We start from the raw sequence: 26,838 nt of genomic DNA on the forward strand, positions 1-26,838 counted from the left end.
ATCCATTAATGTTAAGGAGAAAAGAACAGATTGCAGGTAAGTAGTACAATATGATCCACTATGCTGAGAAAAAGAAGCAGAGAGAGAAGCAATAACATAAAGTACAGAGAGACTAGAGACTGACTCTAAGCACTAAAAGTAGTTATCACTAGGTTTGGATACTAGGTTATTTCAGGGGTTTGGGTCTGTTTAGCAATATTTTCCAAACAGCTTTACTATATATAGAAACTTCTTATATGTTTTTCTTATTTCAAAAGTAGATTTGTAGATTAAACATTGAATAGTATGCACTGGGAACCTGCTATCATGGAGAACCTGAAGTCCTAGAGAAGCGCATTGGAATTCTGATATTACGGCTGTGTTCAGATTATTCAGAAGTTATCACGTATAGGGAGAATCCCAGGTCAGTCAATAAAAGTATGTAGAAGGCTTTCTTCACTCAAAAGCACAACATTAACTATTTCAGGAAAGAAAAAAAAAATTCCCAAAGAACCTCGATTAGGAAACTAGACGTGCTCACATACCATTATTACTCTCAATGCCCAGTGAGCCAGTGGGACAGTAAATTCAAGAAGGGTGATCTGAGCCAGGCCTTGGAGACCTGGGGGACTTCAAAAAGAGGGATAAAGTCACTTTCTGTTGCAGAGAAGATTTAATTAAAAAGATGTTCCATTCTAACCACTCCACCAGGTAACAGAGAATCCATTGTATTCTGAGGAATTGCAAATCTTACAAGAAGGCAGATTGCATGACCTTTCATTTGCAATAGCTTCTTTTAGGAAAGGGAGTAATTAGAATCTCATAGAAGGGGCTGCTTGCTTTCATTCAACAGATAACTTTAAACAGACTTCCAAACCACATGAAGCGCACTGAACAAGCACACTCTACGCCGGACTCCCTACAGGGCCTAATTTTCACCTCAGCCCAACACTTACTCGGATTCCCTTCACCGTTATCAAGCTCCTTAACTGCCTTCCATCCCTCATCCCCTGCTTCCACACACCCCAGTAGGCTCCACACACTCCTTTTATTCTTTTGTGTCTTCATCAACATTTTTTCTACACTTGCTCTGTGTCAGCAACACAGATATAAATAAGACAGCCCCATCCCCACAGAGCTCATAGTCTAGCGGCAATAACTGACTCATTAACAGATACCAACTCAATGACTGAGACATACACAGTGGATCCAAGGGCAAGGAAGAAGGGATGTGTCTAACCAGCCTGAACCCAGACAATGGCGAATAGCATTGGGGCATGGCCAAGGCACTCACTAACTGTGGTGAAAAGCAATGCCGAGTTAACAGAAAACCATGTGGCCAACCCATCAAGTGTGAGGCAAAGTGGCCAGAGACACCCAGAACGGACAACATTGACGATGCGTGAGGTTGAGTTGATCTTTACAATAATCCAAGCAGGTAGGTTCCATCATCTTATTGTTACAAATGAGGAAATTGAGGTCACATAGATTAAGTAACTTGGGTAGTAAAAGAGGTAACCACTCTGAGATGCTGCCTGTCCCTGAGGCTGGAAGGGTGAGCAGGGGCTGCCCGGAGAATCCCATCAGTGCCGTGCTAAGGAGCTTGAGCTTTTCTCATGGACAATGCAGTGACCGTAATAGGTTTTAAGCACGAGGGTGAGGCAGTCAGATTTGTCACAGGAGGCTACTCCAGCAAGGTGTGGGGGACTGATTTGAAGAGTTAGGGCTGCCAGTTAAGAAGCTGCTGCAATATTCCAGTGAGCGATAGGGTTGCCTGATCTAATGATGTAAGGAAGGAGCACAAAGAACAACTGCAAGACATATTTGCTGGCAGATAATTCTCTGTGGGTCTCTTGAGTTTCTATACAGATTGTGAGCAAAGTACTAACTAGGTGCCCTTGGTTCCAAACTATCTTTTCAAAGATGTGTACATAAATAACAGCCTTGGAAGACATGGCTTTCCTCTGGAGCAAAGGGAAAGCATGCTTAATGTCCAATATAAAAGATCTGGGTTTCCTAAGCTCAGGGGTCCTCTCCTGTAACACAGTGCACTGCACGTATAGGTGTCACCTGGCCCCTTCATGACATGGTAAGGAACTGGTGCAGGACAACGCTGCACTTTGGCTACTGCTATTGCTGTAAGGAATAGATCCCTTTGTCTCGAACCCGGGAGTTTCGTGTCTTCTGCTGGCCTCCGTGAAACTGGCAGGCTAACTAATTTATTTGCAAGTACAGTAAAATCTCAAATTCCTCACAGTTCTTAAGACTTGTTTAGGAGGGAAAATCAGAAGGATTGGAGACTGGCTAAATGTATAAGGTAAGAGAGAAAAAGGAATCAGAGATTACTTTTGGTGTTTTAGCTGGGATGAAGGAGAGGATAGTGGTGTCACCAACTGAGATAAAATAGATAAGTACAAGGCTGGGCATCAGAGGTACTGGGGAATCAGTGATAATTTCAGTTTGGAGATCTCTGAGACATGCATGTGGACATGTCCAGCAAAGAGCCGAATACGTGACTCAAAAGGAGAGGGTTAAAATATAGATACAGGGGTCATTAGCATCCTTATGTAGCATGGGTAGATGAAACATGAGTGCATAAAATCCTCTACCTAACATATAAGAAGATTGCTGGACCTTCAGTGAGCCAAGGGCAGAGCATGCAAAGGAACCACCATATTCATCCTTAAACCCTTAGTGCCCAGCAGAGGGCTTGACACGATGTATATGCTAAATAAATGTCTTGTTAAACAATTGCCCAAACCAGACCGAGATTTAGTTATACCCTTTGTTGCTTTAATTTACCTATGTAATCCTAGTCTAGATTTTTCTCAAATCAGGATCTCAAATACACAGTATCTAAATTTGTTTCACATGAAATACAATCAGTTTCATATGTAAATAATTACAAATCTATCATTCTCTCATGTGCAATGTTCTGTTCAGAAGCAGAACACAATTCTAGACTCATAATGTCATGGTCACAAAAAGGTAATACTATTGGTTTTCTTATTGGGGAAAAGTTCTAAGTTTTCTTACCCAAGGGATCACTTCATTCATTCATTCATTCATTCACTCATTCATTCGTTAAAAAATATATGTACTGAGAACCTATTATGTTCAAGTAACTGTACTAAAAGCTGTAAGAGATCTAAAAAGTATAAAAGCCCCTCTTCACTCTCTTAAAGGAATTTACAAAAGCAGAGTGGTTGGAATTAAGCCAGATCAGAATTTAGTTCCCAGATCCACATTTAGCAAGTTTATAACCTTGAGCTAGTTACTTAACCTTTATAACCTTTAGGTTCCTCAACTATGAAAAGGGGATAATAAAAATAATGTGTATCTCCTAAATGGTGATGAGAATTACGTTTTATAATACATGTAGAGTACCAGACATATAGTACTCCCTTAAAAAATGGTAGCTAGTATTATTACCACTATCATAAACCAGTTGGGGAAGAAGTCATTCACTGAGGGACACTGAAGATTGCTATGCATACCATTGAAATGGTCTAAAGCACTGAAAAGCAGAACAGTAGAAGCCTGGTGAAAACAATACTATTTAACACTATGGAGTCTCTATTGTGTTCTAGTTAAACCATCCCAACAAACCTATGAATGAGTAGTATTATTCCCCTTTTCTGGATGGGAAAACTGACCCCTAGCAAGTAAAACAATTTGCCTAAGGTCCCACAGCAAAAAAAGTGATGGAGCAGGAAGTAAACCCAAGCTGTCTGGCTCCAGAGTTGATGCCAAATTGCCTCCTCGGGGAGAAAAAGAATGCAATTTTTATGACTTATATTTTTAAAGAAAAAGAACAGGATCTTTGGCGGCAGCATTTACCTTCAACCTACAACTACTCTCCTACTCAGAATTGAAAGATTGTTCATAAATATCTAAACAGACAAGTAGACTTTTCTAGGTTGGCTGGGATCCTATTTCATAGATTCTGCAGATTGAGTAAGGAAGATTTAATGTCTCCTACTGAACACCGTGTTTAGCAAAATCACAGTGCATAGTGGACTGACCCATGAAATTCAAACTAGCTCAAAATCGAGGGGTGTGGAGCTTGAAGCTCTGAGGTACCTTTATGAAATAAAATGACTCCATTTACCAACCCTCATTTCTTACTGATCTGTTGGCTATTCATAAACACTTCCTCAATTAGAGTTTAATATACACTCCTCACCAATGCAAAGGGTTTTCCTCCCCATTTCCATATGAATAATACAACAGACTGCTAAGATATATAGCTACTGTGTTAGGTCATCTTGGACTTCAACCAAGTTTTTTGTTGTTTCCGTTTCAAAGACAGTGGAGGTGAAATACCTTAAATATCCAACCACTGAGCGATGGCTAAATAAACACATATGCTGGGTCCACTCAGTGTAATATCACAGGATAAAAGACAATATTTATAAAGACTTAGAAAAAATAAATTTTTATGTTAAGTGAAAAAAGTTTAAATCAAAATAGTATGTCCAAGATGATCACTTTATAGAATTTTTTCAAAAAAAAATGCACAGGACAAAAGGGGCTTGAAGGAAATATACCAAAATGTTGAAAGTGATTATTTGTGTTTGTAATGTGAACCTAAAGAAGATTAAGTAGTTTTTCACTTTCTCAATATCCCCCTATTTTCTTTGATGGGTGTATATCATCTGTACATTTTTTAAATTGCAGTAGTTTAAAAACTACAACAAGAGGAGGAAATGGAGAGACAGAGGACACCAGAAGGACAGCTCAATGAGCTTACATAATACTAGGTCTCTACTTGAAGCTTTCAGAGCTCTTTGCTGAAAGTGTTAATCTTTCTTATATTTCTTAAATGCTTGGAATATTAGATAGATAGGTAGATAGATAGATAGATAGATAGACAGACATTCTCTTGCCAAAATGAAATACACTCTGCCATCTCTCTCTTCTCTAAACTAATCAACCAGTTCTTAAAGGTAAGGATATCTTAATCACAAGCATCCTAGACATATCGACTCGACCTCTGAAACTCTGAATGGGTGGTACAGGTATTAACCAATTAACATATGAACTAGTCACCATACAAACATGACAGGAAGAGTAACCTAGCCTGTGCACGACTGGAGACACACTTTCTTCTGGCAGCCACAAAACAATTACTCATCAATTAAATATCAATATGCTAAAACTAATGCTTTTCAGAAAAGCTTATTCAAGTTTAACTTGGTTGAAGAAAAAAAACACCTACCTGGCTGGCTGGAAATTACTGAGTGGAGTCTGGTGAAACAAGTAGTATAGCTACACAAACTATATAATGAACTTGAGCGGCTGTTTACATCTGGGAATGGGCGTCACGTACACATCGCCCCATATGCAACCAGTAATCCTCTAACCACTTTCAAAACACCAGTCATAACACAACCCCAAAAAGAATAATAGTATGCACATTTTTAAAAGAACACAATTATCAGAAGAGCTTTGGGAAATTAACGCAGCCCTCCTCTGGCAGTCAAATTCATATGTAGTTTAAAAGGAAAACAAATCTGACATACTGAACATTTGTCACATGGCTCTCACTGACAGGGCACGCTGCATTTCAAAGCAGAATGGAAATTGGAGTTCAGTGGGAAGTACAGATGCCTGACTACCTTTCTTTAAGGGGAGCAGAAACATTCCATTAGTTCCCTGCTGCTCCGGCCAAGTGCAGCCTAGGGCTCGCCTGCCACTCACCCAGGACAGAGCTCCAGTGTCTTGATGCTGGTTAACAGAACATTCAAACCTGCTCGCATACTTCGTCCCTGTAAGAGGTGCCTCAGTGTGGTTGTCAGCCTTTAGCAATAGCAACTCCACAAGGTTTTTATAAAATAAACATGAATTAATTGGGAGACAAAGAGGAGGAAAAGGAGGGGGGCGTTCTAAAAGGTGGAAAAGTCAATTGCATTTGTGGTCACAAAGGAACCAGGGGATGTTTTTGTTTGGCTGTGGAATTTTAAGCACATTAAATATGGCATCGGTGATTTTTAAGAAATTAACTTCAGGCTTGATCTGTGGCAAGTGCAGAAATTCTGCAATAAGACATCATGGAGCTGAGGAAAATCTCTTTCCTTTTATGCTCTCTGGACTTGGGTATCATCTCTTGGACTATCTGCAGAGGTCTATTTAGAGTCATTTGCTCAAATTACCCCTCTAAGTATGAAATCTTAAGAAACTGGGTGTAGAACTTTTTTGATCATAACTTATTTCCCTATTTATATCTTGATTCAGGGCATTCCAATACCTATGGACTCAATTATTGTTCATAAATTGGCTTTCCCACAAATTCGGGTAAGAAGGTCCTAAAAATCCACTCATGGCATGTGCCTTTTCTACAAACTGTCTCAAAAGCTTACCATAGCCTTCAGATACTACAATGAAGATGAATCATGGGTAGGATATATGGGGTATGATAGAGACACTATGAGCTTGAACTCAAATCAGACAGTCCTGAGTTCAAATCCTGACTTTGTCAAGTTGTATGACCTTGAGGAAGCTCCTTAAACCCATCATGATCCTGATCCCAAGGAAGTTGTTGGGAGGATGGAACGTGGTAGTTCCCATTAGCGAGTAGCAGATCTGCTCCTGATGACAATAGGATCAAGAAGAAATAATGGGTGTTTTCCACTTCAGTCACTACACAAATAAAAGGTGCTGTGGGGCTAGTACCAGCTTTACTTTTACCTAAAATGTGTGATGTATTAACCACTCCTAGGATCTGTTTCCTCAGCTGTAAACTAAGAGCGCTACCTCAATGAAGCCCTGCATTTCAAGATCTGAACAGGTCCTGAGAAAAATGCATAACCCGATGCAGCCTATCATCCTAAACAAAGCAGGTGCCTTTTCTCAACCAAATTATATTCTCTTTCCATCTACTTTCCCCACCATTGGGTGTATTTTATTGCCCTGCGAGCTTCTCAAAGGGAGGAGCTGTCTTACATGCTTTCTACACACACTGCTTGTAACAACACCTGGCACATAACACATGACCCACAAATGTGGAATGAATTAGTGACTGAATCATCACCGTACACTCCCCATGGGTACAGGGCTTTCATACACAGTAGGCATTAACCTTTTGCACTCGGATGTCGAGTGTGACTCGACATGGTTAGCATTAGAATAAAGGAATCGAGAAAAAAGCAAGCGAGTGCAAAGGGTTAAAATATGTTTATTGAATGGATGGATTTGAATAAAACTGGCAGTGCTTTCATAGGCAGGGACTTCCTCTTACTCATCTCTGAAGCCCCTGGGCCTAGGACAGTGCTGGCGCAAAGAAGAAATAGGATCAACTAATCTTTCTGCTCTGGAGACATGCCAACTGGGATTAAAACAATTGGCCTACGCAAAAAAAAAAAAAAAAAAGTAATTGGTAGATAGGTGTGTATTCCAGCCCCAGAAGGCCTTGTTTGCCTGGTGCTGTAATAGACACTTTACATGATGTTTTTTTCAACAGCCATGGTAGTGAGAGATGATTAACATCATCTATATATATAAAAGGCTAAGCGACTGGCCAACCAGCTGGTAGGTATGATGTACACTGACCACCAGGGAGCAGATGCTCAACACAGGAGCTGCCAAGTTACAGCAACTTTACAGAGTTCCCTCTCGAACTCCAGGACCCCTCAGGGGATGTCAGACTGCCAGTTTTGGCCCGATCCCCACAGGCCAGGCCAAGGGACCCCACCTGCCGGAGGGAGCTCGCTCACTCCACAGACGCCCTTTGAGCCCCAGGGCTGCTCCAGGCATGGTGGCTGGGGAGGGACCTCAGGAGGAGGGCTCCAGGGTGAGTCCCACCTATCTGGCCCAGTCCCGCCCTGCCAGCTATCTTCTAATTAGTTTCCTTTCAATGGCCACAAATCCATGCACCAGGCCTCTAGGTTTTTAAAATAAATAAGCAAAGGCTCAGAAAGATTCAGTCACTTGCCCAAAGTTACAAAGCCAGTAAATAACAGAGTTGGGAATCAAACCCAGGCTTCCGGAGCCCGTGCTCTTTCCATTATGCAGGGCTAGGGAAGAGGGGGAAGCACCGAAATACATGGGACTGCCATATTTGAAGTTGTATGGCTTTAGGGAAGAAAGGAGGTGAAATCAACTGGTGGGTCAAGCTGATGGAGGGAGACTAACCAATTGGGGCCACCTGCAACCACATCCAGAGGACTAGAAGGAAAGAAATGTTGATTAGAGCTGTATCCCAAACAGGATAGTTTAACTAGGCTAGTGAGTAGGGGAAATGGCAATACCATCCCAGTTCCTTCTCGGCATTATCTACGAGTTCAGACCAGCCCGTCACTGGCCTCGGCCTCTGAGCCCAGAGCCTCCAGTCCCTGTCTCACGTGCTCTTAGAGCCAATACACACAGCTCAGGAACTCCCACGTGGAAAAGGCTATCCATGTTCCCCAGAGAGCTAGAAGGAAGAAAGAAATGTAATGACGGTTGGTTTTGGAAAAATCCATTTAAGGGCAAGCTTAAATCACTTGTGCTTGTCATAGAAACAAGCAAACAAAACAAACAAAACAAAAAAACATTCAACCTTTTATGCAAAGATGGTGCCAAAAGTGAAGGAGGACACCCTTGCCGCTCCCAACCAAGACTTTGAAGGCAAAGAAAGCAGTGCTGAAGGCAGCCACAGAAAGGCATCAAGGGCACAAAAAAGAAGACCCACACGTCACCCACCTTCCTACAACCAGCCCAAGACACTGCGGCTCCGGAGGCCGCCTCAATATTCTCAGAAGAGCAGCGCCAGGAGAAACAAGCTTGACCACTACGCCATCATCGACTTCCCCCTGATGATGGCGTCAGCCATAAAGAAGACAGAAGACAATATACTTGTGTTCATTGTGGATGTCAAGGCCGACAAGCACCAGATCAAACAGGCAGTGAAGAAGCTCTATGGCATTGATGTGGCCAAGGTCAACACCCTGATCAGGCCTGATGACGAGAAGGCATATGTTCAACTGGCTCTTGCCTAAGATGCTTTCAATGTTGCCAACAAAATTGGAATCATCTAAACTGAGTCCAGCTGGCTAATTCTAAGTATAAAAATTTTACACTGTAAAAAAACAAACGAAACACAACATTCATTTTAAAGCATTAGGGTAAGATAATTGCCAGAAAAAAATGCCATTTTTAATTTTTTGTAGTTTTTCTTTTTTTTTTTAAGATTTGGCATGTGAACAGTAATACCCTTTCTATGATTAGAGGGAAAACCAATTTAATAAAATCAAATATTTGAGACATCTTCTATTCTTAATAGTAACATCAAATCGAAACCTAGACTCATATATCAGTATGTTAGGGTGACATCTCTCTATTACAAGAGCTTAACGGCCTAGACAGAGTGGAGAAGACAAAAGCTATACAGGATATTAGACAGAAATTAAAGCCAGATCAGCAACTAGCTAAACTTTCTCCCTGATTAAGAAAAAAAAAAAGTAAAAAAACAAAACAGAAAAGAGGGGGAAAAAGGACTCTGGATGGAAAGCACTGATGTGATTTCACTACTCCTAAGCATACCAAAAGCCATAAATATTTGTAAAACACAGTCTTTATATTTCCAGTGTTCACGGGCATAACTAAAGAAATTAGTGTGTAAATATGTACATGTGGGAGCTATCCTCTTAGACCTAACAACAAGGCAAGCAGAAGTCCAAGCACTGCTGGGAAAATATGGGTTGTCTCTTACTCTGGTCAGCTCTGCAGTTACCTGAGGGTGAGCACTACCTTTAAAAGGGGGGAAGGGGATGCCCGGCCAGCATGGCTCAGTGGTTGAGCATTGACCTATGAACCAGGATGTCACAGTTTGATTCCCGGTCAGGGCACATGCCCAGGTTGCAGGCTCCATCCCCAGGGTGGGGCGTGCAGGAGGCAATTGATCAATGATCTGTCTCATCATTGATGTTTCTATCTCTCTCTCCCCTTCCCTTCCTCTCTGAAATCAATTAAAATATATACATTTTAAAGGGGAAGGGGTACTTTAAAGGTAGAACCTCCATACCCATGCCTGACTCCTCTCTGCCCTCACCCATCCCAGAGCGGCCAGCCGGGGCTTGGAGAACACATCAGCCCCTGGGGACCATTCTGAGGTTCTTCTCTGCCGAGAGCAGAACCCTGGGTCCTGGGAGCTTCCGTTCACAGGCCCGGGAAGCCCACAAAACAAAGCAATCCGTCTTCCCCAGGGCAGCCCTCTAATTTGTCTAAAGACCATTCTCATGCCTTCTCCCTTCCCAGCTTGCTCCTTTCTAGACATATCAGGTTTGTCACTGATAAAACCCCAAGAGGGGTCTGGCCATCACATCTCGAAAAGACAGCAGCACCAAAACCCTCCCACTCAGGTGTCCATTTCACTTACGCTCACAATCATAGCAATAAATGCTTTAACTAGTTACCCCTGTGCCAGCCCAACACCCTGTGTAAGCGCATTGATATTAGTAATAAAACAGCTACCTTTTACTAAGAGCCTCCTGTCTGCCAGGAATTGTGTTAGGTGTTGGAAATACAGTTCATTTTGCTGTAATAGAAAATGCAAGTTCCCAAAAACCACTCTGCTATGCAAAATCATGCAATAAAAACCACAGGGCTCGTGAGGAAATAGGGTTGAAGCACACTATTCAAAAGCTTCATTAGTGACACAATATAAAAGAGGAATCTAATAAAAACGGTAGCATGGTTTTACATGTGTTAAATGGTTAAGACACACATAACTTATAAATGTGGTGTTTTACCTTGAAAAGGACCTGAAGTTTGCTCATAGCAGTGGGTGCCGGAAGGGTTGCAGCTTGGGGATTACTGAGAAGTGGAGGAGGAGGATTATGGGAAATCAGACAGCAAGTGGTAACACCTGATGTGGATGGGCGTGGCTCTGAAACACACACACACACACACACACACACACACACACACACACACGGTGCACTGTGGCAGCGAGACAATCTGTGAGGGGTGTGTGTGTGTGTGTGTGTGTGTGTGTGTGTGTGTGTGTGTGTGTTTTCTGTGTGTTCCCACGAGGCTCACTTCAGCTGAGTGCAGTTTTCTGCGTTCACCCAGCATTTCTCATGGAGAACAGCAATAATAAGTAAATGTGAAATTCATACTTTCTTCCAATTGTTCCCTACTATATCGATTAGGTCGGAATAAATCTGTGTTTTTTAAAAAAAGTGTTATAGCAGAAACAACTGTACTTTATCTCATTGAAACTGGAAAGCTAGGTAGCATTGACTCCATTTCCCAAAAAGGAAACTGAGGCTCACAGAAGTTAAGTGATTCCCAAAGGCACATCATTCATGATAAGTTAGCTGCAGAGCAAGGACAGGACCAAGGTCTGCCAGGTGTTCCCTCCACCACCTTATGCCCTACTGTTGGCATCTTAACTAGTGCTAGATAGGAGGCACCCTCACTCCCCCACCCCCGTCTAAACGCAGCTTCCCTGCCTCCTCCCTCCCTGTGGTATTAGTCTGCCCCACAGTTCAATGGGAATATCTATGTCCTTTAAGCAACAACACCATGTCCTTTAAGACAAGCAATGAGCTATGTACCCAAAGGTAATTAAGCTTCTTAAGCATTCGGGGAGCTGGGGGAGGGGGCATGGGGATCTTTAAACTTACTGTTAGGAAACTCACCAGTCAGATTCAAGAAGAATGCAGCAGACCGCATGGCACTGAAAGGTTCCCTCTCTGGAAGCCCCTTTCACTGTTTGAACAGTCTTTCTTCTGGGAAGCTTGTGTTCAAGTTCCTCATTGAGGGACAAAAAACAGTCTCACTCCATAAAATGACTATTGCAAATGGAAGTCTAACCAAGTCACACGCTGGCCATAGGCTCAAATCCAAGCTCCCTGGCATGGCCGGCTAAGCCACACCTCTGACCCCTGGCCTACCCCACAGGGAATGCTCCAGACAGACTGGATTACTTTCAGTTCCCCACGGACTCCATGGTTCCTCCCTTCCAGACTCTGTACATATGATTCGCCTGGAATACCCTTCACACCACCCACCAACCACCCCGACTCCACCTGTTCAATGCCTATTCCATTTCCAGCTTCCGCTTCGATGCCCCTCCCTCCTCGAAGCCTTCCATGGTCCTGTCCCCACATCTGGATTGAGTCCCTCGTAGGTGTTCCCATGGCTCCTTGCATCTTCCCTGTCACCACTGCTGGCCCACTTTACTAGAAGGACATAAATGTCTCCAATTCCCCCACAAGGGTAAGCTCTGTGAAGGCAGGAATGGTGGTGTCTAGCTTGTTAAACCACTGAATGCGTTTGCAGAATATGGCATAAGAGAACTTTCATGTGAAACACCTCATGTGACCCACACATCCCATTTTATGAAATAAGTGGAGAATCAAGCCTAACATCCAAGACAACCCACGCACTAGCCATTGCCATATAACTAGCAAATGGTAGAGCATTCATTGGTTGATTCATGAGTTCAAGTTGTAGCAGCTATTTTGTTCTAGGCACTGGGAACTTAGCAATCACCAAATCAGAAATCCCTGCCCTCATGGGACTTAGATTCTCATGGTGGGATGACAAACAATAAACCAAATAAATAAACAGCATAAGTAGTATAGCAGTTTATCGGATGGTGATGATACTATGAAAATGGGCGGGGGCAAGGAAAGCAGATAGGTAGGGCCTCACTGAGATGGTATAGTACCCTCTGAACAAAGACCTGGAGAGTGGTCCAGGCTGGTATCTGGCCTCCAGGCAGAGGTTAAAAAAATGCCAAGGTACTGAAGCAGGATAGGCCTGGCAAGTTCAGGGAGAAGCAAGGAGGATGGTGCCGCTGGGAGGAGTAAACTACATCTGCAGTCTGGAAGGTGAGACAACAAACAGCTATTATTTCCGGAGCACCTACTATGAACCCGAAAGGCATAGCCCCTGTCCTTACAGATTGTCCTTTACAATCTGGTCACGTTGGTGTAAAGATGCCAGGAGCTAATCAGACCTTCTGAAATACAACATCCCTATACAGGTCCATTCACTCCTTAGCCTAGCAGGCGGAGGCTGAGCCCTTGAAAACTGCTTCGTCAGACCTCTTACGGAATGAAGAAAGAGGTGGTGAACGTTACCCCCATTAATAATTTTAGGATGCACAGGAATCTTCTGTCCATAAGCAGTGCCAACAGCCACGTAACAGAGGTTTGTGAACTGCGGCTTTCTGACTAAACATATGAAATTAACACAGAAAATGTTTTAAAATGTATTATTGCTAGGGAAATTACATAATCAAGACAAACGCTTCCCTATTACTTAAGGTAATGAAAACAAAAATAAGGCTTTATAAGCTTCCCAGCTCTGACCTAAATTTGCTGGGCATTATTTTTCTACATTTCTCTCTACGTTAGAGAAACCACTACTAATTGCATTCACATTACACAGTATCAACCAAACCTGGATTTGGATTGCTTCCAAGACCACCAGCAGGCTCAAGTTACAGAGAGTTTATTAAAGGGGTTGGGTTTTTTCCCCCCCTTCTCTCTCTCTTTTAAGCAAAACTTAGTATGCCGTTACCTTTTGGAGGGACTCAACATATAAATGCTTGATAAATAACATTTTAAGAAAATCCCAAGCCTATGAATAAGGAGAAGAAGCACAAAATAATAACGGGTTTTTTAAAAGCACACAGTTTATTGGTGGCTGGGAGCCTGGAGCTAATGAAAAAAACGTTTACAAGTTAGGTTTGCACAGCTTTTATGTTGTGTTCTCTGCGTACAGATGCTGCTGGCTGTGCTCTAGGAAAACCTGGACCTCGGCTGGAAATGGAGAACAGGAATCTGAGACCAGTTCAGTCTCTCCCAGTTTAAACTCTCCCCTAGAAGGCAAACGTGGCGACCTATTATTTTCATGGCAACATTTCTAAACCCTTGACTCTAAAAGTATTTCCAACCTTAGTCTTCCTATAATGAGCTCTACGCTCTGACGTGGGAGCACAAAATCTAGATGGCTTCCTGGTGATTCATCCCCCAAATGGTGCTTCATCCCCAAAACAAGAGCCATGGCCACGCAGAATGCTTCCCATTTACAGAACAGATCCCGCTCAACTCTGTCGTCATTGCCCTGTCTCCTGAGCCTCCTCCCATTTCTTATCTTCTCCTTGGAAACCGTCACCTCAGAACCCTGCACACAGTTCCTACTGCTTTCTACCAGCACAAGAAAGCGGGAAAGAAGGAAGGTCCAGACAGGGGGTACTTAACCAGTCACTGTTACACTTCTGGGGAAATCGGTCCTCTTTTATTATTACTGCGATGCTTTCTATTCTGTTCCTCTATCCCCTGGGGCCCAGTATTTCCAATGTCCACTTCTCTTCTACATTTTACAGATGAGGAAACTGAGGTCCACCCGGCTGGAGGCAGAGTTGAGACCATACTAGGTTCCCTGACCACTGGGTTAGCATGCATTCCACGAAGTCATTCTTGTTTCAGTCCAATGGCTCCAGTGTAGCCCACTGAATATGGATTTTGGCTCAAAAGGGAATAAACATTGACCATTTCTCCCAAGTCACAGAGGATAAAGAAATGGACTAGTCACAAAATGGAATATGATAATATTAAAAATTTTGTTTTCAGATATATTTTAAGCTTTATTGAGTTATAATTTATACACCATAAAATTCACCCATTGTAAGCACACAGCCCAATAGCTTTTAGTAAATGTGTCCAATTGTGCAATCATCACATTTCATTTAGAACATTTCCATCACCCCAAAAAATTTTGCTGTTCTTGTCAGCAGTTTATTGTTCTTGTCAGCAGTCACTTCCCACTCCCACCCCGCCCTGTCTAGTTTTTTTTTTTTTTTGCTTTTCCTAGAAGTGTCATATCAACAGAATCATATAATATATATTCTCTTATGTCAGGCTTCTTTCACTTAGCATAATGTTCTTGAGGTTTATTCATGTTGTAGCTTATATCAACATTTTGCTCCTTTTTGTTGCTGAATAGTAGTCTGGTATTTGGATGTACCACATTTTGTTTGCCACTCACCAGTTGATGAACATTAGGGAGTTTCCAACTTTTGACTATTATAAGCAACACTGCTTTGAACATTTGTATACATGTCTTTTCAGACAGGTTTTCATTTCTCTTGGATAGGTTCATTTTGGTGTATTATAAAAATTACTAGAGGTCTGGTGCATGAAAATCCATGCACTGGAGGGGGGTCCCTCAGCCCGGCCTGCCCCCTCTCACAGCCTGGGAGCCCTCAGGGGCGGGAGGCGACACCGCGATCAGGGGAAGGCAACGCCCCCATCAGACCTCTGCTGCTGCCACTGCCGGCAGCACAAGCCTCAGCCAGCCCTGGTTACTTGAGCCTTGGGCGGCCTTCTGAGGCTTGCCTGCGCCTGGGGCATCAGCTGGGCAGCCACCATCTGAGGCTTGCCTGCACCTCGGGCATTGGCTGGGTAGCCGCCATCTGAGGCTTGCCTGTGCCTTGGGCCAGCCCTGGGTGGCTGCAGGGCTGAGGGCAGGTCCAGCCATACTGCGTGCCTGCCACTCCCCCAGTGGGGCTGAACGGACTGGGAGACTCCAGTGGGGCTGAGGGGACTGGGCGCTGCCATCTTGTGGCTATGGGCACCACCATCTTTGTGACCATGTGGTGGTCAATTTGCATATTCCCTCTTTATTAGATAGGATAGCCATTCTGTGGGTGTGTAGTGGTATCTTACTGTGGTTTTAGTTTACATTAGAATATTTAACAGCACTAAAAAATATTACCACATAGCCTTAGCTGGTTTGGCTCAGTGGATAGAGCATCGGCCTACAGACTGAAGGGTCCCAGTCAAGGTCACATGCCCAGGTTGTGGGCTCAATCCCCAATATGGGTTGAGCAGAAGGTAGCCAATCAATGATTCTCTCTCATCATTGATGTTTCTATCTCTCTCTCCCTTTCCCTTCCTCTCTGAAATCAATAAAAATATATATTTAAAAATATTACCACATAATATGAAGAGAAACAAAGCAGGATTCAAAATTATTTATGTAGAATGATCTCACACAGGTAGGACCTACACATATATGAAAACTAAAAAGAAATAGGTCAAAAATACATCTCCTAGCCTTGACAAAGGATGTGTATGAGAGCATGTTTTCTTTACACTTAACTATAAACACCAAGAACTATGTACTGTACTAGTAAGTCATTAAGAGTCATATCCAAGCCTCAGCTAAACTCAACTCCATTATCCCTTTATGAATTATCCATTCTAGAGGCAGCTTATAGCAAATTTGCAAAACCAGATTGGCTTCCCTCTGTCTCCAAGCATGCTTCTGAGACTCTACTCCAGCAGTCAGCAAACTACAACCCCAGGCCAAATCCAGCTCGCTGCCTGTTTTTATACAACCTACAAGCTAAGATCATCCTCGTATTCCCAATCACTATGTGCAGATGCAAAAGTTGGATAGTGAAGAAGGCTCATAGAAAAAAAAAAGATTCATTTGAAATATGGTGTTGGAGAAGAAAGAGCTCGATGGACAGTCAGGAAGATGAACAAGTAGGTCCTAGAGCAAATTAAGCCTGAAACATCACTGGAGGCAAAAATGACAAAATTAATGCTGTCCTATATACTTCGGGCACATCGGGGAAGGCAGGGTTCTTTGAAAAAGACAATAATTCTGGGAAAAATAGAAGGCAGCAAGAAAAGAGGAGGGCCAAACATGAGATGGACTGACTACATAAAAGAAGCCATAGGCCTGAGTCTACAGGGTCTGGGTAGGGCTGCTGAGACTGGACATTGTGGGCATCACTCATTCACAGGGTCGCCAGGAGTTGGAGCTGACTCACAGCACACAACAACAAGCTAGGGGAGGTTTTTACATTTTTAAACGATTGGAAAAATCAAAAGAATAATAATATTTCGTGACATTGTGAAAGTAACATTGAAATTCAAATTTCAGTGTCTACAAATGAACTTTAATTGGAACGTAGCTAGGCTCATTTGTCTGTGGCTACTTTTGCACTATTAGAGCAGAGGAGAGTGGTTGCTACAGAGACTGTATGGCCTATCAAGCCTGAAATACTTCATACCTGGCCCTTTCTTTACAGAAAAGCTTGTTGACTTCTGCCTATCCATCCCTGATGGGTGCTCAGAAAAGATAAGCTCAGTTCTATTACCCTTTCCCTAAAGAAAGTTCACTAGAGAAAAAAAATTGTATTAATTCATATAACATGTCTTTTATAAAAATGTAAGATTTGCAGTTGACAGCAACAGTATCAAAACCTTTCAAAGCACTATTTTAAATTACAAGCCTCTATTTCTCTGCCTGGCACCTAGTAGGTCCTCAAAACTTGTTGAACAAATCAGCAGATAAATGGATGAATAGATGGATAATGGATGGGCGGGTGGGTGGGTATAAATGGATGGATGGATGGTAGGTGGATAGATGGATGAATGTATGGAATCAACAGTTATCGAGCGCCAAATGTGGGATAGTGCCATAGTAAAACCCACTGAGGGTTGGGAGAGACCTGTGCTCATGAATCTCTGAGTAAGATAATGAATATGAACTGGTAACTCTCAAAAGAAGAAATACAAATGACCAAAACCATGAAAAAATGTTTAACATCACTGTATAAAAATTATGTAAATCACAACACTAATAACATTCACTTTTTTAACAGAAGATAGTCAAGTGTTTTTTTTTAAATGATAATACATAATGTCAGTATACTATATAAAGAAAAAAAAAACTCTCTTCCAATATAATTCAGAGAAGGAGGTATGCATTTTCCCAGTCTTTTCGGTAGGCAATGTATCAAAAGCCTTTGACTGTGGACCCAGTAATTTGACTTCTTAGAATTATTACCTACCATGATTATTAAGAAAATAATTACGGAAAAGTTTACAATCACAGCATTTTTTATGAAAGAAAGAGAGAGAGGAAGAGAAAGAGAAAAAGGAAAAGAGAGAGAGAGAGAGACAGAGAGGAATAAAACTAACATCAAACAATAGGCATTAAGAAAATTGTGATGCAATCACACAATACTAAATTGCCCAATTATTAAGTTATGTATTTTTATATAGAAAGTTGTTCACAATAATACTGATAAGGTGGGGGGAGCAAGTCAGAAAATCAACTTGCAAGGGAATGAGCCCATTTTTTAAAAAAATGTATATTTATATAGAAAACAGTTTTGAAGAATATAATCTTAAATAATTAGTATATCTTAATTGTTTTTCTATTTGCTTTCTGCTTTCTTTCTCATTTTCTACAACAAGCATCACTGGTTTAATTTTAAGTGAAATAATAAAAGGGAATAAAGGTCTAATAAAACTGCAGACTTCAGGATACCCACACAAGTAGAATTAATAAAATATCTATTAATATTAATTATAATGCAAACAAAGTAGGTCGTAAGCTCTTATGGACAGAGACCTATACTCACTCATTCAACAAATATCTATTTAGCATCTACTATGTGCCAGACACCGTTCCAAATACTGTGGTTTCATTAAATGATATGGACAGACTCCTGCTTTCATGGAACTTCCATTCTAGTTCGTTACATGTCTCATATCTCTGTATCCGCCACGTCAGCAAGCACAGTGCTGGACACGTGAAAGTTCTCCTTTAGAAACCAGTGTTGGTTAATTTCTTAACATCACAGCAAGCTTCCCAGTACACTTCTTAAGTGTTTTTATATTCCCCAAAAAATGTTTGTTCTAAAGACAGCTTTTCACAAAACTGACGAGCGTGCTAAGTGGAGTAAACGCATAATGTCCAAAAGAAGAACAGAGGTTCCCGGAGCGGTTCTGACTCAATCCCCAGCCACTTGCGGAGGGGGGAGCTGTCAGATATTTCGTGAATAGCTAGGCTTAAGTTACTTGAACCAGCTGGGGCTTTTCTTAAGCTACATTTTCCTCCGGCCAGACGCTCCTCGTGGCTGAAGCTGCCTGTTCAGTATCACTCCACAGAGAAATGGGTCCTTCTGTTTTCCTCATAACTGCAGACACTGCTTCTTTTTCAGGCTGGGGAAGCCCATGGACCTGGTATTCCGCTTTTGCAATAACTGGCTCCCTGCTGAGGTAAGCCACTCAGAGACCTGCACTCAGTTTCAGAAGACAGATATTTCTCCTTTTGGGCCAGAGTCGTTCCTAACATATTGACTCAAAATAAGTACACACGGGTGCTTTCAGTTTCCCAGAAGTCCTGAATCACTAACACGACAACTCATTTTTTTTTTTCCCCAAATGTAGCAGGGAGAACTTTCAGCAGTTTCCAGCGGGTACCATATAGATCGACCATGCCATAATGGAAAAGGTCTTTGAAATTAAAGCCGCAAACACCATCGTATAATTGTCAGGTAGAAGTCCTTAAAAACGGAATAGGGAAGCAAGGCCTGCATTCAAATCTTAACAGCAGCACACTCTCCCTGAGTGAACTAGGAGATAAGGTATTTTGTGTTTTTGAAGCTCAACAATAAAATAAGGATGATGATATCCTAGTTCAGTGTGAGAATTATGCAAAACACCTTGCTTTGATCCAGGTACAAGGGGTACTTAATACAGAGAGTCCCACTGCTTCTCTCCTCATTGTAATCTTGAGCATAAAAATGCCTATTTGGATGAAGAGTGAGCACAAAGATGTTCTCTTTTCCCTTCCTCTGCTCCCAGGGGCTCCTTATGGAACACCAGCTTGCACAGCTCTCTATAGGAGAGAAGTCTGAGATGGAGAGAGTGTATTCCACTGTGACTCCAAGGAAGGGCTTGGTGTCAGAGATTGGTGCCAGCTACTTCCGCACGAGTTATTAAACTTCCCATTCCCTCATCTGTATCCCCATCTGCACAACAGCAATAAAAGCAACACCTATCGAGAAATAAACAAATGACTTAACACACATTGAAAAAAATACTTCCCTTATAACAATGGTTATTATAAGAATTATATGAACAAAATGCTTATAAAGTCCTAATACTATTGCTATAGAAACACTCCAAGCAAGTGACACATCCCAGAACCTCATTCGACATTTGAATTTTACTGTACTGGTGTATTTTAAGTTTCTTATCCACATACTCCTCAAGGCCATAAAAGAACTACGTCCAACTAAACTTCAAATTCACATCAAACCTTAATCCACACACAGCGGAAATGGCTGCAAGGTAGGAAAGAAAGAAAAATCAAAAATCACTCTCAACATGCTAGACAATGATTTCAGTTATTCCAGGGTGACACCTTCCCCCTCGCGCCCCCCCCCCCCCCCAGGTCCTGGCCCTTCCAGCTAAAAACTAAAAACAAAAACAAAAAGTAAATTAAAAAAATCTTAAACAGTTCAATTACAGCCTCAATTTCCTAGGTCCATCTTATTGAACACTGGTTCTTTGTGCCTGAGGCAGTACAGGGGATAGATTTCACGAAATAACCAGACAGATGTGTAGAAGAATACAGCAGATTGAAAAGGTTGGGGGTTGGGAGGTGGGGGAAGAGCCACCAGCCTCCTAAGATGCCTTGTAGACATAGCTAACACATTAGAACAGCTTCTAACATGTCACTCAGCTCAGCAATTCCACCTTACCAACTTGAGCTTCAACCAAAATGGCACCTGACATTTTGACATCTTACCAATGGCATTTTACCAAACGAGTTGGAACTTTGGGCTTAATTAATTAACCACCTTTGCCTTATTAAGCATGGTTTCAACCATGCTTCTGATGTCTGCATAATATTCTATGGTGATATTTGTAAGATACTTTCAGAACTGGGTCACTTCACATATCCAAACCCAACTCAGACTTCAAGACCTACCTCAATTTTGCCATTTCCCACTTACAAGGGATATCTTTTATTGCCAAATAATATGAACTACTATGTTAGAAACTTATATATAGTATGCAACCTTAGTCCTCACAATAATACTATGATGCAGGTATTAGTAACCCCACTTCATGAGGAAAACTCGGGGACCAACGAGCCTAATTACACAGCTATTGAGTGACAGCACTGGGATCTTAACCTAACTTTAGCCCCAGGCACTTTCTATTCTTCCCCTCACATAGCCCAGTCAACAGTCAATTCTTCTCATTGCTGCCTTTCCATAGCAATTCCTGTCTCTGCCGAGTCCTCCCTCTGCAAATGCATCTTCTTCGTGGGTTATGCCTTGGCTTCAATTTTCTGATGGAAGGAACTCTATCTGTACTTTTTCTCTATCCCCCTGACAATCATTACTGTTGCAGGGAGGCCCAGAGCTTAAGAAGCTTACATGAAATGCTCAAGGTCACATCCAATTAGCAGGTTCCAGCCTACATATGCCAAAAAGCACCAATTATCTTTCAAGGTTGGTCCTTCATAAAAGGACACACACACTTCTACCTGCTCCCATGAGTCAGTGCTCACAATGCCACCCCCTTCCCCAGGAGGAAAGATGTGCTGTCTGTACATCTGAGTATGCCAGAAAAGAGCTCACCATGAAAAAATTAACCGACCCAAAGGTATAGGTTTGGGTTGGGTTTTTTGTTTGTGTTTTTTGGGGTTTTTTTAATGTCTGAAAGGAAGATGTGAGTCAGTCCTAAGAAACTCGAAAGGCTACAGAAACTTTCTGTGACACTGTGGGGAGAGCAGAACTTCTGCCCCTGCCCTGGAGAATCTGACGAGGATCCTTGGGGGAAGAAGGTCTTATCCCCCAGAGCCGTGGTCGGCAAACTGCGGCTCGCAAGCCACAGGCGGCTCTTTGGCCCCTTGAGTGTGGCTCTTCCACAAAATACCACGGCCTGGGCGAGTCTATTTTGAAGAAGTGGCGTTAGAAGTTTAAGTTCAAAAAATTTGGCTCGCAAAATAAATTTCAATCGTTGTACTGTTGATATTTGGCTCTGTTGACTAATGAGTTTGCCGACCACTGCCCCAGAGAATCGTTGGGAGCTACTTTGAGCCTTTGATTTCTGGGGCTTTAGCAATTTTGCCTTATTTTGCCTCATTTAACCTTCTTTGACCTCTCATCTAGACCCTGGTTTTCTAAATAATATGACATTAAAGAAGAAAAGAAAGAAAGGGATGAATATTTTTGAAATGCAAAGAAATTACACCATGGTCTCCATGCACCAGTTTCAAATCCCAGTTCTATGCAACTTCCTAGCTAGAGAAGCTCAGGGAGTTACCTTTGCTAAGGCTTAGTTTGCTCCTCCTTAAATTGGGAATGATGGAAAGATAAATGAGGAGTTGGGGAGAGAAGGGAGTCCTCATATATGGTGACAGGAGAAGATTTGACTTTGGGTAGTGAGCACATGGTGCAATATACAGACCTTGTAACATAGAAACCCACACCTAAAACCTTTTGTTCAGCCCAGCCAGCACGGCTCAGTGGCTGAGCATTGACATATGAACTAGGAGGTCGTGATTTGATTCCTAGTCAGGGCACATGCCTGGGTTGCATGCTCAATCCCCAGTAGGGGGCATGCAGGAGGTAGCCAATCAATGGTTCTCTCTCATTACTGATGTTTCTATTTTTCTATCCCTCCCCCTTCCTCTCTGAAAAAAAAAAAGAAAAGTTTTTTTTAAAAAAAGCCTATATGTTCATGTTGACTAATGTCACCCCAATAAATTTTAAAATAAATAAATAAATAAATAGCTAATCTAATTGAAAAAAAGAAAGGACAAATGAGATGAGGTTAATAAAGCAGTGAGCATAGTGCCTGGCACATAGAAGAAAATAATCAGCTAGAAGTCATATACTCACCATCATTAACTTATCAATATGTCTGACATTTTTCATGATACAATGTTTGGAAGGGAAAAAATACTTCTCTATACTAATTCTACCAAAGGACCCTGCTAATGAAAGACAGGGTTAATATCATACCTATGAAGTATCTAGAAATAATCCCAAAGCTTCATTTTAGCCAGTTTTCAAACTTCTCACCCTTCCTTCCAAAAACTCGAACCCTTTCTTTCCCCAGAACCCTACCAGGGTATAGACAGCAATGGAAAGAGCGAGAACCTTTCAAAGAGACAGACTGGGTTCAAGCCCCGGTTGAGATACATTTCAATGATTACAGTAGGCTTTGTGGAGACACTCCATGTTTTACCAGTGGGGCCTCTGGAGTAAGTGGCTCCCAGAAGCCATACTGCTTGGGGGGATAGGGGAAGAAAGAGAGAGGGAGAGAGAGAAAGGGAGAGGGAGAAATAAGGGGGAACGGAGAAGGGGGAGATAGAGAGTCAGGAAGAAGCACAAGGCCTCAAAGAGGACATTCCACAAACCAGGCCAGCCTCAGGCTCAACAACTCTCCCAGAGTCTAGAGAAAAATAACCCAAACAAATGAAATCGAGACAAGGAAACAGAGTTTTGCCCTCCTTCTAACCCTTCTCTTGAGTGAGCCCCAGTCACTGCACTTTGGTTTTGATTAAAAAGCTCAGTTGTTGCCTCCCTGTGCCCTTATAGCCCCACCCCACCCCCACAAGCCCCATCCCAAACAGGGATGGCCTCTTATTAAAGACAATCATGCTTTAATCTATATAGCAGAACATGCTAATGATACTGTACCGGGTTTTGGTCCTTTGCCAAAGAGCGAACAGTGCCAACATTTGTAGACTTCCAACAGGAAATTAAATAACTGCCCTGCTGGAAATATGAACCAATTTACGGTGGTCAAACCTGAATCTTCCAAAACATTGGCATGTTTATGCGTATCAAGCACTAGGAACATTTGAGGAAGGAGATGGGGAGAAATTCAAGTTAAAACTCAACAAAGTCTTCAAGGGAGACTTTGAAAATGGTCCTTTCCCCCCTCTGCCCGGTGTGTATCCTCCTAGTACAGAGACCACAGGGCGTTTCCAGCATGCTGCCCTGGGAAATATTAACTGCTGAAACCTCAGGCTGGGCAGCATTAGAGCCACAAATTCAAAAGCACAAGCAGGCAGGAAATGCAAAACTCCAGTTTCCTCCCAGAAGACACGGTCCACACGCTACCCACATTTTGAAGCCATCCAATTACATTAAAGCTTTCCACTTCATGCACACAGAAAAGAGTAATACTTTAAAAACTTTCTCTTTGTGGCCTTCTCATTGTGAAGCTCAGTGAGACTCATCTTTCTCTCCCCAGTGTATCCCCAGTGCCTAGCACAGTGGCCTGGCATTCAATAACAGGGAGCTCCTGCCCTGGCCAGGTGGCTCAGTTGGTTGCAGTGTTGTCCTGTACACCAAAAAGGTTGCAGGTTCACCTGGCCAGCATAGCTCAGTGGTTGAGCGTCAACCTATGAACCAGGAGGTCATGGTTCCATTCCCAGTCAGGGTACATGCCCAGGTTGCAGGCTCAATCCCCAGTGTGGGGCGTGCAGGAGGCAGCCGATCAATGATTCTCTCATCTATCTCTCTCTCCCTCTCCCTTCCTCTCTGAAATCAATAAAAATATATATTTTTAAAAAGGTTGCAGGTTCAATTCCTGGTCAGGGTACATACCCGGCTGCTGGTTTGATCCCTGGTTGGGGTGTATACAGAAGGCAACTGATTGATGGTTTACTCTCACATCAATGTTTCTCTATCTATCTATCTATCTATCTATCTATCTATCTATCTATCTATCTCTATCTCTCTCTCTTTCTCTGTCTCTCTTCCTTTCTCTAAAAGCAATAAAAACATGTCCTCGGGTGAGCATTTAAAAAATCAAAGGAAGCCCCTTCTACTGTCATAGCCATCAATGGCTTCACACTACCAGGAGTACAGGGCATTAGCAACCCTTCCAGGACGACACCTGTACAAAATACTTCCCTACCACCCACAGACCTCCAGTGCAGAGCAGCAAGGAAGAGGCCAACCAGGGACTGAGCATCTGCAATGTCCCAAGCAGAATGCAAAGTGAGTTTCTTACTGTACCACATGGAGTCCTCACAACAAGCCCGTGAGGTAGGTATTCTTAACTCCATCTTGCAAATGAAGACATGGATCCTCAGGGAGACTACGTAAGGTTGAATGGGACAGAGGCAGCACCTGAGCCTTTATTTCTCCTACTTCTGCCCCCATCCTGTGAGGTGCATATCATTAGCCCCATACCACAGACAAAGAAACTGAGGTTAAAGAAGCCCACCTTGGTGAAAAGCCATTAAATCCTTCTCTTCAAATCACACCTCCTGAATCCGGCCCATTTTCTCTCAAGGGACTGGTTAGTAACACATTTCTCTGGTGATGGAACTGGTCTAAATAGCTGCATGAGATAAGAGGCACAAGGACTGTCTATGGACTGGGCACAGTGCAAATGTGCAGTTGTTAAAATAGCTAATAAAGTTCTGCCAGTGGTTAAGAGTGACTGCCGTGGCAGCTTCTACACAATCCCCAGATCAGTAATCACTCTCCTTGGGTTCTGGTCACAGATGGCATGGCATCCCACCTGTAACCCCTGGAGGCGTCCAGACAGGGAGTGGACTGATGCAGTGGTTTTTAATCAGCAGGACACAACAGAATCACCCAGGACTTTTCCAAATGGGCAGGTCACACCTCCATCTGGTCTGTCTGTACCTGCAGGTCCTGGGCAGATCTGTGCCTGTGTAATTCACAAGGGCTCCCTATGTGACTCTGCGCTCACCCTGTCTAAAAATGCTGGGCATGAGGTCTCTCACTCGCACCTACACAGTCAGACGGGCTGCCTAGATCCATCATCACTGGGGAAAGGAAAGGAACTGAAATCACCTTTCTGACTGATAAAATGAGTTCGTAAAAAGAGCTATGCTTTAAAAGTTAAAAGCATTTCACTGTGGAAGATGGTATTATTATTATTATTATTATTAGTTTCATCTTCATACACAAAGTAGTATATTATTAGACCCACACATCCTCCCGGTCTCCTTTCATGAACACTCAAAAAGAAAAACAAAAAAATAAAAGCCAGCCCTATTTCCACATCAAGTCTACACAGAAGGTTCGGCATATTTCCTTAATACAAAATTACAGGCCATCACCCAAGCAACAAAAAGCAACCAAACTTCAAAAACAACAGAATTGCTTATCCAAAAATGCATATTTGAAGAGTTAATGCTCTCAGATTAGGATAATTACTGGTATTCCCCTGGCTCTGCTTTTCTCCATTTCCAGAGAATCTTCATCAATCAGAGACTCTCATCAAGGTCAATGGGAAAAAATGGGCAAAACTGTTTTTCTCCCATACAGTGACGTGGAGGGCTGCTGAGGGTCAGGTGGTCTCGGGCGGGCCAGAAGGCCAACCACGGATTATAGTGCATTTGCAAAAATAAACAAACAGAGGCCAATAATAATATTCCAGTGCCCTCATGCTTTTTATTCCCAAAGAGATCAAAGATGTAGGCGGAAACAAATTAAGTGAGAGGAAAAAGGCTGGTGGTGAAGGAAATTGGGCAGAGTAGATGCAAACTCCTAGCTGAGGGGACTAGATATTCCAGTTCAATGCAGAAGTACTAGGAGGCTGCAAAAAGACAATGGCTGCCATCCAGATCCCACGTGCAGCAAATCAGGAGGGAAAGTATGCAAAAAGGTGGGGGAACCTGTTTGTAAGGAGTCACCCCAAGCCGAGGTTGCAATGCATGACTTTGCCTGCTTGTCCTCTTAGCCAAAGGGCAGGAAAGATGCCGGTGTCTGTCCAAAGCTCCAGGACAACTTCTGCCATGGAAACAAAAGCATTTCTGACCCTGGCGTGACTCAAGCAGGCCCCTGAGCAGCTGCCTGACTCCCAAAAGCTAAAATGTTCACCCGCAATCCAAAGCAGCTTGAAAAATAATAGGTCATTTGTAAAACACGAAAAAGATAAACAACTAATTGGCAAGTGAAGAAGCTGATGGAGGGAAATCCTCATTCGGGGCCACTGATATTATGAAAGCTTCAATATAAAGTTAAGTGGAAGCATTAAACAACCCCAGGACCTGGCAACTGAGTAGGAAAAAGTAAAGCAAGTTCAATGACCTTTTGTA

At 42.5% G+C, this 26,838-nt stretch overlaps 2 protein-coding genes across 2 annotated transcripts in view; one reads left to right on the forward strand and one right to left on the reverse strand.

The window, feature by feature from the left end:
- ROR1 (receptor tyrosine kinase like orphan receptor 1) overlaps positions 1-26,838 on the reverse strand; it is a 402,917-nt gene that overhangs the window by 329,886 nt on the left and 46,193 nt on the right. The window lies entirely within an intron of this gene.
- Positions 6,319-10,261, forward strand: LOC307102522 (large ribosomal subunit protein uL23-like). Its single transcript, XM_079776117.1, has one exon. The coding sequence runs from the start codon at positions 8,532-8,534 to the stop codon at positions 8,955-8,957; it is 426 nt and encodes a 141-aa protein (XP_079632243.1). The 5' UTR covers positions 6,319-8,531; the 3' UTR covers positions 8,958-10,261.

Source organism: Cnephaeus nilssonii (genome assembly GCF_951640355.1).
Source record: "Cnephaeus nilssonii genome assembly, chromosome: 7".
In the NCBI taxonomy this organism is placed as follows: domain Eukaryota; kingdom Metazoa; phylum Chordata; class Mammalia; order Chiroptera; family Vespertilionidae; genus Cnephaeus; species Cnephaeus nilssonii.

Coding starts and splice junctions, on each gene's coding strand:
- LOC307102522 (XM_079776117.1), top strand. CDS start 8,532: ATGGTGCCAAAAGTGAAGGAGGACACCCTTGCCGCTCCCAACCAAGAC.